The 13,314-nt window shown below is 33.6% G+C and overlaps 2 protein-coding genes across 5 annotated transcripts in view; one reads left to right on the top strand and one right to left on the bottom strand.

The window, feature by feature from the left end:
- Positions 1 to 13,314, bottom strand: part of LOC111503577 (rho guanine nucleotide exchange factor 10) — a 432,407-nt gene that overhangs the window by 21,125 nt on the left and 397,968 nt on the right. For all 4 annotated transcript variants that reach the window (XM_074175648.1, XM_023157920.2, XM_023157921.2 and 1 more), the window contains one exon: positions 11,290 to 11,482. In XM_074175648.1, coding sequence (XP_074031749.1) covers positions 11,290 to 11,482 — 193 coding nt within the window. The remainder of the gene's footprint in view (positions 1 to 11,289; positions 11,483 to 13,314) is intronic.
- The window catches only part of LOC141482425 (uncharacterized), a 391,773-nt gene that overhangs the window by 8,862 nt on the left and 369,597 nt on the right, over positions 1 to 13,314 (top strand). The gene's annotated exons all lie outside the window — the stretch shown is intronic.

Below are 13,314 nucleotides of genomic sequence, written 5' to 3'. Positions count from 1 at the left end.
ATAATTAGAGTGGGCTTTTGTTCAACTTCAATTGCCCTATTAGGTATCGCTGATTTGTTAACATGGAAGCACTTCCAAAAAGTGGAGTTTATTCATTGAATTTAAATATACAGGGTGTTTATTAAACATGCGGCTAAAATTTAAGGGACTATTCCTTGGACTATTTTGTCATTTGATGACTTTTGATAGGACGCTTTGTTGCTTTGTTTCGAAGATTCGGAGCAAAAAGGAATTTCGACAATAACAATTTATTACCAAAAATTACATATAATATTTCTTAATCTACAAAAACTGTTGACTACCCCCCGCTCGGATGCAAGAATCCAATCTTCTTCTCATCGACTCCCGAACTCTTTCAAGAACACCAGAATCACTTACGGGACGGGACATATTATTCAAATTGAATGTCTGCAGCCGTTTGTAGCAATCGGAATGTTGTTGATAGGTACCAACGGACTTGTTAGATTTTATATTACTTGGTAGGTCCAGTGTAGTACGCTATACTTTTATTTCGGCTACGTTCATAATTTAAAATTACCAAAATTGTTATTGTCGACATTCTTTTTCACCCCGTATATTCGAAACAAATCTCTCTATCAAAAATCATCAAAAGACATAATATCCTTAGAATAGCCCAAGGAATAGTTCCTTAATTTTTTGCTGCATGTTTAATAAATATCCTGCATATAAAATAATGTATCTACAACTGAACAACATGAGCTGCTGTCCAATAATAGCCAGTCAGTGATCCAACAGCAATTACTCCTGAATGGTTTGAAAGACACCAGTTTGACACAATCTATTTTGTATATGTTCAAATAGTTTATTTGAATGTGGTTGACATGTGTACAGTTGAATGTTGGACGTTAACTTCCATTGTCTGAAAATATTGTTGAGTACGAGATGTGCAGCAACAAGTCTTCTATGGACCAGCGAGGCATTTAACAACTGCGTTCCGAGAAATCATAACGTGGTATCACACAGGCGATGCATCGAGATCGATTGGTCGTCAAAGCGCAGCGAAACAGGAGAAAAAAAATTATCGCGATTGTTTCATTCCAAAGAAAAAGGGAAGAGTGGAAATAGGTTTGGCATGCTAGTGAGATGGAAATGAATGAGGCAGAGCTAGCTGCATTAAAAAGGATATTAGAGCTATGGGGCATGGATGAAGAGTAGTAAGTGAATGATGAAGTCAAAGAGATTGAGCAGCACATTTTGGAAAAGTGAAAGAAATATAAGATAGCATGAAGAAAGTATGAATGTAGTCATTGAAGGAGGTGACTCAAGGGATAGAAAAGGATTGAAGAGATAATAAGAGAAGATAAAGAAAATAGTAAAGTATGAATGTAAAAAAAAATCTAAAATATATTTTTTCGTTAACCAGCTATCGCACCCCTAAGAAAGACAACTCTCAAAAGTTGAAAATTTGCGAGCTAAGGACTAACGGGGTCTTTCTTACCTTTTAACGTGTTATTCCTAGCACAGCAGAATGACAGATTTAATGTAATGATGGCATGACAAGTAGGCAGTTGGGCAGGTACTGAGGAACCGTTGGAAATGAAGGAAGGAAGGCTATCCAACTGATAATGGGATATAGTGACTACTTTGAAAATCTGGCAAGGTTTGGGCGGGCACCAGAGGAGTCCTATCTCTGAGAATAAGAATACTCTAAAACGGCAGAACATGTTATGGATGAAATGTTTGGGAGAAGAGAGAATATAATGGAGATAACTGGAGTAAATAAAAAGAGAGTATGTGGACTGAGAGCTGAAATCCATAGAGGAAGTGAAGTGAGTGGTTAGGAATTAATGAAAATCATAAAGAGTTGGAAAATGGAAACATTGCATTTACATGTTGAGGACACTTATAAGTTCTTGTGATCTTTAGAGACAGAACCATCATCAAAAAAACAAAGGGTTTTATTTGCATTCGAAAATATACGTCAGTAAACCTAAACCTACATCTTTTCGTTGGAAATTTTACTTGAATAGTTATATCATGCAGGAGTTTCAAATATATCCAATGGAAACGAAATATTTTGATATTTTTTGTGAAAAGTATGGAATAGGTAAATCTGCAGTAGAATCGATTGTCCCGTGATTGCAATACGATTACTACGTTATCGTATTGAATATGGAAGTATTATTTTTTTATATATGTAATACACAATAAGGTTGTTACATATTTTTCATTATATTATTTTATATTTCGTAGCTATCTATTTTTTTTTTCATATCAGTTGATCCAATTAAAAAAAACTGGCCGTAACTCCATTAGTAGTACCATCACAGTACTCGCGTTCATCTAGACTATAATTTATTGAAACTATTCAAATTTCACTGGCTAGAGGAGACTGAATTGAACTGTACAGAGAATTCATCATTCACTTTCATAACATATCATCTCAGTGAAAATCTCCTCATGTCCATGACGTAATTTCTTCAAGAATTATAATGTGAGTGGAGAAAATACGGAACAATCCACTCAATAATAATAATTATTATTATTATATACAGAAAGATCATTCTACACTGACATGAAGTATAGGAAATATTACAATGTAAACAAATATTATGAAAATACGTTAGCCTCTCTGTACACCTTGTCCATGGGTGTACTCAAACATATATAGTGTAACAACGCAGATTCTAGTCGATACTAGAATAAATGGTGGATGCGGCTTCGATTTGTTTACAAAAATCTTGCAGGAGTTGAGAGCGTCAGTTACAGTTTTTAGAATTTGGAAGTGATTTAGTGAGAACTGTAAGAACAAGGGTTGCAAGTTGAATTATAGTATGTACTGTAGTATGTACAGAAGTCGGTGATTGATAAATGTATTAGTTTCATTTATTTGAAATCATAGGAGTGAAAATTCTAATTGGTAACGGATCAGTTGCATAATTCTCTCGTGGTACATCTAGCAAAATAAGCAGCTTGTTGGATGAGCCACAATTGTGATTGGGTTTGGATTTCTCTGTTCCATGTAAGAGAAATATTCAACTCCAACGCAGAACTAGCTGATTTGGTTAAAAATATTTTTCATGAAACTATAATTTTCGGTAGTGATGATTATGTTATTGTCATGTTCAATACTTGCAATTTGAATCTAGCACTAAGACAAATATTGCCACTGAGTAATGTCACTAAAATCTTGATAATTTCTTAGAGAAACTCATGATGAAATCTTAATAAAAATACTGAATAACAGAATCAAAAACTCAAGACTAAACAATAGTAACTGTTCTTTAAAAATGTTCATTGACCGCCAGGTAAAAGAAAGTAAATTTGTTATACTTGAGAATATAAAAAATTCCCTCTCAGAACCAAACAATTGTATTGCTTTAAAAACTGTAATGCTTGACTAAGAACCTAATACCAATGACATCGTTCAAGCAGCCTGGATTGACGATAGGTCCCAATAGCTTTATTGACAATAAGACTAGTAGTACAAAATATCTATTTCATACTAAAATATGCTATATTGACATAGCATGCCTATCTGAACATTGGATCAGTCATGATTGTTTTAATAATGTTTTAATATTTCAATGATTATATAATTGCAGCATCTTTTTGTAGAAGTAATCATATTCGTTGAGGAGCTTGTATTTTAGCAAAACAAGACATTGAATTCAGGGAAATTGTCGCAATAAAACAACTATCCATTGAGTGCCAAATAGAAATATGCGGTATCTACTGTAAGGTCAATAGTGTAAAAATTGTTATCATAACCGCTTATCGACCTCCAAATAGTGATGTACATTTGTTTTTCGATTGTTTGTTGCAGACACTGAAAATTGCCGAGAAAAAATCTCGTAACATTATTCTTTGTGGGAACTTCAACATTGACTGCCTAGCGAATGCAACCAATACTAAATTACTGACAGACCTTTTTATTTCATTTCAATTAAAGAATAATATGTTCGGTCCAACAAGCATATTTACTAACATTAATGCTCATACAAGTAAAACATGTATTGACTATATGGTCACTACATTACATGATGCTAACTATGATTGTAAGCTCATCCAACCTAACATTGCTGACCATCTATCGCATGTTGTCATTCTCAAGACATATATTTCTAAGGGAGTAAATGCATGCAACCCTAGTAAATCAATAATGAAGCGAATAGTTAATCCTTATAATATATATGAATTTCGAATTAGACTGAATGGTATATATTGGTGTCCAATTTTATATATGTCTGTACAAAAAGGCTTTGCCTTTTTCCTAGAGTCTCTGTCCTGGTGTTTTGATGTATCATGCCCAATAAAATAAAGTGAAGTTAAGAAGCCTAAAAACTCATGGATAACTGACAATGTTGTTCAAGAAGGAAAATGCTTAAGAGAAATGTTCTATCTGATCACCAGTTATGAAGAAATCGATGCCCAAAGCATTCTTACATATAAAATAAGAATGAGAGAACATAAAAGAACAATCAAACAGAATAAAATTAACTATTTCTCTAAGAAAAATTGGGAATGCAGCCAACAAAACGAAGGAGACATGGAAAATAATAAATAGCGAACTAGGGAAAACAATGAGTTTTGATGCTGGGAAGGGGGACATTACTTCAAACTATAATTCAAACTCAGTTAGGAATGCGCAAAATACATCTGAGTTATATGCTCAGTACTTTTCAAACACTGCTACATCTGTCATAGCCACCAACTTTGGACAGAATTTAACCCAACCCTGCACCAGTATTACGAATGTCAGTATCCAACACCCCTTTGATAACATCCCAATATTAGAATCTGAAATATATGACGCTCTTAGATCAATGAAAAATAAGGCGTTGATAGGCATTGATGAAATATCAATAATTACAGTTAAAGATATAATCAGTGCTATAATTGATCCACTTACCTATTTGATGAACCAGTCTTTCATACAAGGGTACTTCCCAAAGCAATTTAAGAAGGCTTTGGTAATTCCTCTATTTAAAAAAGGAAATCGTGCTGAGATTGATAACTACAGACAGATCTCTCTACTATGCTCGCTCTCAAAATTGTATTAGAAAATTGTAGCCTCCAGAATAAGGGAGTATGTAGAAATCAACAACATATTATGTAACAACCAGCACGGTTTCAGGAAAAATCGTTCCATGGAAACAGCCTCTTATCACTTCCTCAGCAACATATATTCCAACTTGGACGCTGGTAACATTGTTATAAGTGTATTCTTTGTTGATTGGACTTGGTCTTCCAAACAATGTATTAAGATGGTTAGGCTCCTATATGGAGAGGCGCTGTATGTCAGTCAAATATAGAGGCACCATGTCAGTTGAGCATGCTGTTAAACTGGGCGTTCCTCAGGGCTCAGTGTTAGGACTATTATTATTCATTATATTTATCAATGATTTGCCTGAATATCCAAGGGACTGTTACATAATCATGTTTGCAGCCACTGGACATACTATGGACGACGTGGTAACAAAAATTAGTAACATTATCGATGAATTCACTCCTTGGTGAAAACGCAACCGACTAGTCTTGAACACCTCAAAATCAGTGACAATGAAATTTTATAACAGAAATAATAATACTCAAGATGCAGTGTTCTCTATTGATGAAATAGATATATCACAAGAAGTCAAATTTTTAGGAACAATTGTGGATGAAGCCTTGAATTGGAACTCTCATATTGATAGTGTCTGCAAGAAACTCAATAAAGCATTTTTTGCAATAAAGCAGATGAAAAACTGTGTAGATCAGAAAAGACTGATTAGCATCTATTATGCAATGGCTTTTTCACATATTTCCTTGAACATTATGTCTTGGGGGTGCGGTTCGGATTTCAACAGGGTATTTATTGGACAGAAACGTATTCTGAGACTAATTTTTGACATGGAATATCGTGAAAGTTGTAAAACAGTGTTCATAGTTTTAGTTTTCACAGCGTAGTTTTTATTAGAAGAAATCTTACAACTCTCACAACTAATGGATCCTCTCACAATTTTTATACACGTCATGCTAATCAATTGAGAATACCCCTCCACAGGACAACTAAATTCCAAAAATCACCCCTATATAATGGGATCATCCTGTATAATAAACTGCCACCTTCGATTAAAAATCTGAAATCCGAAAATATGTTCTATAACCGTGTTAAATCCTTGCTCATTGAAAAGTGTCACTATAGTCGCCAGAAATACCTAAATGATAATTTAATGTAGTTATTTTCTGAATAAATCTTGTGTGAATGTCATAAATGTTATTTATTAGTGTTATAGTATATGCTTTTTGTTTTTAATTAACCTGCTATATGTACATATTGTACCCGTTGACTAAAATAAATTACTATTAATTTTATTATTATAATATAAGATATATCTTAGTGACAATTGCTTTTGTAAGTATGTTTATATTTTTATTCTTTTGTGTTTTTACTACATATCGTTTTTATTGGTTCACAATTTTTTTTATACTTCATTTCAACTATGTACTAAGAGTAAATGGTTTAATTTAATTGACGTACCATATGTATACATTATACCACAGTGGTTTAATACATTATTATTATTATTATCAGAATGCTGGTATTAGCACATAAGTGAACCTCTCAATTGATATAAAAACTAAAAATAACTGTCGAGTGGTAGAGATAATCTAAGAAATTCGTTCCAAAAACCTTCATAACATCTTCAGTATTTTATTTTTCGAGTATATGCTTTCAGATTCATTCCTCCATATACATTTCTAAATGTAGAATTTTATTCTCAATAATAAAGCAGGCCAGCCCACTCATTCGCAAGGACACATTTTCGACGTCATGGAAATATTGACGCATCTGTCTGAAACACACGAAGTTTCTTTCCAATATATTCCAGAAACTGGATTCCAACCCCCAACCCATCCAGTCGGATATTTGAACCACCATTTTAATGTCATCGGCAAGCTGAAAGTCTTAATATAAGGCAATTGCAAATTCCCCAGTTATTATCAACTAGTTATTGCCAGTGGCTTCCCCCGCGTAGAATTTGGTTTGTAACATAAAGTTACAATATTTTTTTTCAACCAAAAACTTCAGGTTTTCAACTTCAAAACTAATTTATATTTTTACTTTAAAAATATGCCAACTGCACTAAATAATGAATAGCTTCGAGAATCGAATTGTATTATCTGTAAAGAAATTCGCAAAACTAACAAAACCGTCAACGACGTCTGCCCTTACGCATCTGCCCACGTTCGGGTGGCGTTCTCGGCGATGACGCTTCATTGATTAGAACGCCTCTCTATCCCCGCGCATCGTCCCCCGTCGTCTTACAGTAGACGCGACGCGCAATGGTTTACTGCGTTGCATGACGTTAATCTTATCGTGATAACTTTTAAACGATTCGTTCCAATTACTCAGTGTAGAAGACAAGAATTTATCTATATTGAATACTCAAAACGACCATTGAATCAATTTTTATGACAACGAAGTCCACCAAAACTGCTTAGGTACATTTTTAAAAAATCCACCGGGTTGAGTAATTTTTGTTTGTCGTTATATAAAAAAGAAACTATATTGAATTTCAAAATATCGTTTCTATTCAACTACAGATTATAAAAAATGGTGCTAGGACAAAAAACGGACTTTTGGGCTGTGATCAGTTGATCACGATCTTATTTTTTAAGAAAGATTTGAAAATTTCAAAGTGATTTATTGTGAATCCGAACCGAGCTACAAACGTAGCGGTAGGATGTTCATTAGTTCTATTCAGAAGAAACCCGCACTTCAGAACACATTTTATTTATTTATTTGAAAATAGGAAATTCTAATATAAATACAGGTCCAAAAAGGTAAAAACTAAATATAAAAAATATTAAAATAGTATAAAAATTCTTCTAACAAATAATATATAAATACAAGAAGGTAAAAATAGAAATGTGTTCCTGAGAATATTGTCCCATAACGTAGAACAAATCAGGAGTGTTCAGAATAGTTTGTTCCATATTACAATTATACTATAGGGCATAAAAACAATTATTCGAGTGGGTAGGTAATGAAATATTTAACATATCACAATGTAACACGATGTAACACAATGTAAACAGAACAGATGAAAGCTCGAACCAATAAAACAATTCGATGATGTGAAACATAAAAAATTAAAAAAATTCAGAAAATTCATAGAGTACGTTATGTAATATATATTTTCAACTGAGCCTTGAATGAATATAAAGTAACAGAATCTTTAGTGTGGCATGGTAATTGATTGAAATCATTCAATCCTCTGAAAAACAACGATTTCATAGATTGCTTTGTTCTTGTCCTGGAAATGTGGAATTGATTGGTGGTTCTTGTGTTGTAGTCATGAATTTGATTATTGTACGTAATGAAGGATTGAAATATTTTGGTAATAAATTTCTGGTTATTTTATAAGATAAAAAAGGACACAGTGAAAAATATTATTAATGAAAGTTGGTGAATCTAAAAACATGTATAACTGTGGTTGCAGATGATTTTAAGAATCCTCCAGGTTTTTTCGGTAAATCGCCTTGGTTAAAGAATAGACGAATCTATTCTTGATAACTAACGAAATGAAGCAGGAAGTTTAGCAGCTGTGTGTGACAGGCCTTACCGGTCCGGCTCAAACGCATCATGTAACACATACCTTGAAAAATTTATGTCAGAATGTGTACTTGGCGTTATGTAAATTAGTGATTGAACTTGGAAAATAGTTTGTTATTGTTAGATGCCGAGATGAAACAGACGGCTGCTCACGTGGGAGAGAATAATAGATGAACCTGCCCTAATAGCCTAGAGATAAAGGCAGATGTTCGAGATGCCAGGGAAGGCGGAAAACATGTCACATATAATTATTCTGAAGGATGTGTAATCAACATAATAGACGTATTTGTTATCCTTTCCATTTCAGTTTGAACTCTGTGTACAGTTTACTCTCTCTATCTACTTTTTGGCTTTTACTTTCGCTAGACTCGTTGTTCTTGTTTAGTTTTGATAAGTCATTGCATTATAGTTAGAGTATTATTTAAAAAAAATGCGTCAAAGTTTTTTTAACATTATTGTCAGGTTGAAAATCTTCATTGTAGCGAATCAAAGATGTATTCTTGATATTTGATTTCCATGAAACTAACAGCTGTCAATTTCGAAAATATTTCCGAAGTGAAAAAAAAATGATGGTTCAGTGACATTTTCAATTCAAGCTGTTGGAATTTAGAACCGGTTGTATCGCAGCATTATCCTTTTTTATGATAACGTTAAAATCACTCAACAAATTACCAGCCATTTGTTTCGAATTACGAGTAAAAAAGTGTGATTTGAAAAATATTACATTCACAGGCAATGTACCAGAAAAAAAGTAACCACTTGAAATAACTAATAAGGTTATAATTTTTTAAAAATTTACTCGAAACTAAATAACTCTATTTCTCTAATTCCACACAAAAGAAATGGGGTTCCCAGTAGCAATAATACAATTTATTGGCGAAAAACAACTTTTTTTCGCTTTCATTTAGTATACAATGACCATGTCATCGATGATATGAGTAGATTTAACTTGAAAAAGTCGTAAGTTCATGAATGAATTAAGTGCTTCTTCTTGTAATAATCGCCAGGATGACAGTGTTCTATGTTAGTGAAATTTCATCTCTCTCCTGTGTAGCAATCCTGTGAATTATATCTGATTCAACTCCATAACGATTGTTTGGAGTACACATTGAATTTAATTCAACGCTCATATAAAAATAATTGTTTTGGAAGTATTTTTTCTTTAGTGTAATTCAATGTTTATATAAAAGTAGCTGTTTCGAGGGGGTTTTTCCTTTCAGTTTGTGTCTGGAAGTTACTTCCACCATTTTTTTTGTATAAAGATGGATTTTATGATATTTGAATTGATGCTCAGATATTTTCGACATTTTTCATCGGTAAAGAAATCATCAGTAAAAAAAATGATACTTAAGAAGATAATTTGTCGTCTCTTGAATATGTGTCACATAACATGTTACTTTCGCCCTCTGTCCGAAGAGCCTTTTTTATCTGTCAATGGTGATAATAACATAACGTGAAAACAGTACGAATGAAAAAAGAATAAAAAAAATAGTAATTATTGATTGTTGACGAATCTGTTTCACTCCACTTCGTAACGTAGAAGAACAATGCTGAATCATTCTTTTTTGGCAATAAAGAAAGATGAGACACTTTCTAGGAAGCTCCCATACATAAAAAGACCAATATTTATCAAGACCACTTCTCTCATGGTGGGGTAAGTAACCATAGGGTCCTAGAATCATATTTATAGTGAAGAGCCAAATTTTCTGCTCTTCGTAGCAAGCTTGTATAATCGGGAAGATCTTATTCAACCAAGGATTCTCATGCTCAGAAAAATGCCCAATGGTGGGTAGAATCTGAAGAGTTACATAAAAATTTACAGTTCCTCGACCATTCATGGTAATTGAATGTACCTCATTCATTACTACAAAAATAGAGTCCGAGTAGCAATAACTTTGCTCTTCTCTGACAGATTGGTAGAGGAGAACATGGTAAAATTATATTTCGATGGCAGGCTTTTTCATTTTAACACCTTCAAGGAATTTTGTAGATCCTTTTCTAAAATCATCCGAACAAAACAGATGAATGACCTTATATTTGAACACTCGAACTAAAATTGTAAAAAAAATCACTAGTTTACGAAAAGTCCATATCATTTTTCAGTGGTCGACCAAATGAAATGACCGTACTAAAAATGGTAGAAACAATTTATAAAATGTTTATCGGACGACTGTCAGATGAAAGTCACATGTAAACATGTACACACATGTACGCATTTCATAGAGTGGTGTATACATGAAGAAGCACTTCAACGGAAAAAACATCTGTTTTAAAAAATCTGTTTTAAAATCTGTTTTTCCGTTAACCAGCTGTCGCACCCCTATGAACGACAACCCTCAAAAGTTGAAACTTGTGCGAGCTAAGGATTAACGAGGTCTTACCTTTTAACGTGTGATTCCTCCTAAGAAGAAGAAACAATAGATTGAAAGGGGAAAATCGTTCTAGAAAAAAAACAGTTTAATAACCTGGAAAGGCCGTTTCGTTGATTTTTCTTATATAAATGTTGCTGACGAGGGGACAACAATATATGGACGTATTATGTCTCCAACTGTGTGTCAAGGCGATTGTATGGACTTTGGAGCAAGGTTCAGATTGGTATAGTACATCAAAACAAGACCCCGTTTTCTCTTGGATCAAATAAGTGTCATAAATACTTCTGACGCTTGACGATTGTTAATGAAAGTTTTCTGAGCTGCTTCTTTAGATAACTGTTAAAAAAAACCAACCTGGTACTTGAGGCGGCGCTCCGATCGCTTTCCTCGTCGGAAGACAGGTCTGGATCGGATCCCGAACACCAGCTGTCTTCGGAACTTCTTTGGGATATGGTGTGTTGCAAGGTTCGAGTGTGAGCAAGCGGCGGAGCCACTCGGTGTTCACATGTTGGTTCTTCCCAATTGCCGGAACGGAGACGAGGTTCATCTGAAACAAATAACCGAATTTGAAAATACAAGCTTGATTAATTTATTGTTTCGTTACGACAAAAATATGAAACGAGTTACAGAATCCTGATAATTTAATACCCCCCATTCATATCTTGGCTTTCCAGAGATAAATTTATAAGTTTTAATTTTTTTTTAAATATCACTGAGGCGAGCTAGCAAAGGCATATATAGAAATATCTGTCAAGTATTTTTTCCTTTTTGTTGACAGACTGCGCAAATTCATATTAAAAAAAAGGCAAGAAAAATCTTCCGAATGACTATATAGGAATATTCAAATTGAGTGTCCACCTTTGGTACCTTTGTTAATATTAAAGATACGGAATCGATTCAATTGACAAAATAGTAGAAATTTCTATACGCATTAAAGTCAAAAACAACAATTGAGCATCGTGTTTTGGAGTTTTCTTACAAATGTATTCCCCCTTCTATTTTATTTTTTCTGAAACTACATAAACCCACGATGTTTAATAAAATAAATAATTAGATTGAATCGAGATGTTATCAAACGAAGCTTTTCAAGAGAAATGAAGATCATAAAGCACATAGCATATAACAACCATATTTCCGCCAACTTAATTGAAAAACTGATCTTCACCAAGAACCAAAAATTGATCAGGAACGAGCTATACCTAAATCATGAAGAACCTAAAGAAGCTAAAAAATATGCTCGCATAAGTTATTAGGGAAAGCTCTCCAAAAACATGAAGAACTATTTTTCAAAACTCAACATAATTTCATCATTTACTAATAAGAATACTTTAGCGAACATGCTATTCAACGCAAAACTCAAAAGGGATAAGTGGAAAAAAAAAGAAAGAAAAAATCGGGCATATATGTTGACTGTCCACCAGCTTATGTAGGCCAGACAGATAAATAAAGAAAACATGAAAATTCTTCATACGTGCAGTGAAGGAAGGGAGATGAATTTGTTGGAAACATTGTAAATTCCTCGAAAATATAAGCTTCTATGTTTTCATGATAATCAACATTTCAAGTTTTTTCCACATGATTTCAAAAATGTCGGAACCCATCTTTTACTTCCTCCGCAATGCACAATGATTAGTCGCGATCCTTTTTTTGCAGACATGTTAGACGTACACATTCTCGAACCATCAGTCCACCCTTTCATAACTATGTCGTGATTGAGTCTGCTTTCCATAATCGTTTGACATTTGTTTATTATTTTAAATCTAAATCCCAGTTTCTTTATCCAATTCTGAAGAGTTTTGTCACATCAGCTGTGTTTTGATAATCCTGTATCACATCGCGTCTTGCGTTAATAAGGTTTGTTTTTGACTATTTTAAGTATAGTTAAGAAAGAAATTTCGGTCAAATCTGATGTTTCTTGTAATAGTTTGTTTCCCTCGAAACCAAACTTGAGATGTAGATTCTTATGTACATTGAAACATACTCTCTGTGTTTCAATATTCAAATGCATCTGAATCTTATTCAGTGGCATCCCTTTTTCGCATTGTTCACCATGGCTATTGGAATCACTACACTTGAAAAAGTCTGCGTTGTTATCACACTCGTTATTACTATCAGTACTTGTTCAAGAACGCCACATTTTAAACAGAAAAATTTCAAGTATTTATAACTGCACCAATATCGAATTTCAACATTCAAATCGCCATAAGTTCCTGAACTGAACGCGACGGCCATAACATTCCCAGATTTCTATTCGTCACCGTAACATGACTTCAAATTTAATTTCATGACTCTTCAGCCAATCATAAAACTCGGTTAGTAAAAATTTTCCAATACGAACCGCCGAGTCTACAGTCCACGTGGTGGCCTTCGAGAGTGCCG

Source organism: Leptinotarsa decemlineata, unplaced genomic scaffold (assembly GCF_025532065.1).
Source record: "Leptinotarsa decemlineata unplaced genomic scaffold, Ldec_3_MD MMD2_tig00001064_RagTag_RagTag, whole genome shotgun sequence".
NCBI lineage: Eukaryota > Metazoa > Arthropoda > Insecta > Coleoptera > Chrysomelidae > Leptinotarsa > Leptinotarsa decemlineata.
This window is presented reverse-complemented; position numbering and strand designations above follow the sequence as displayed.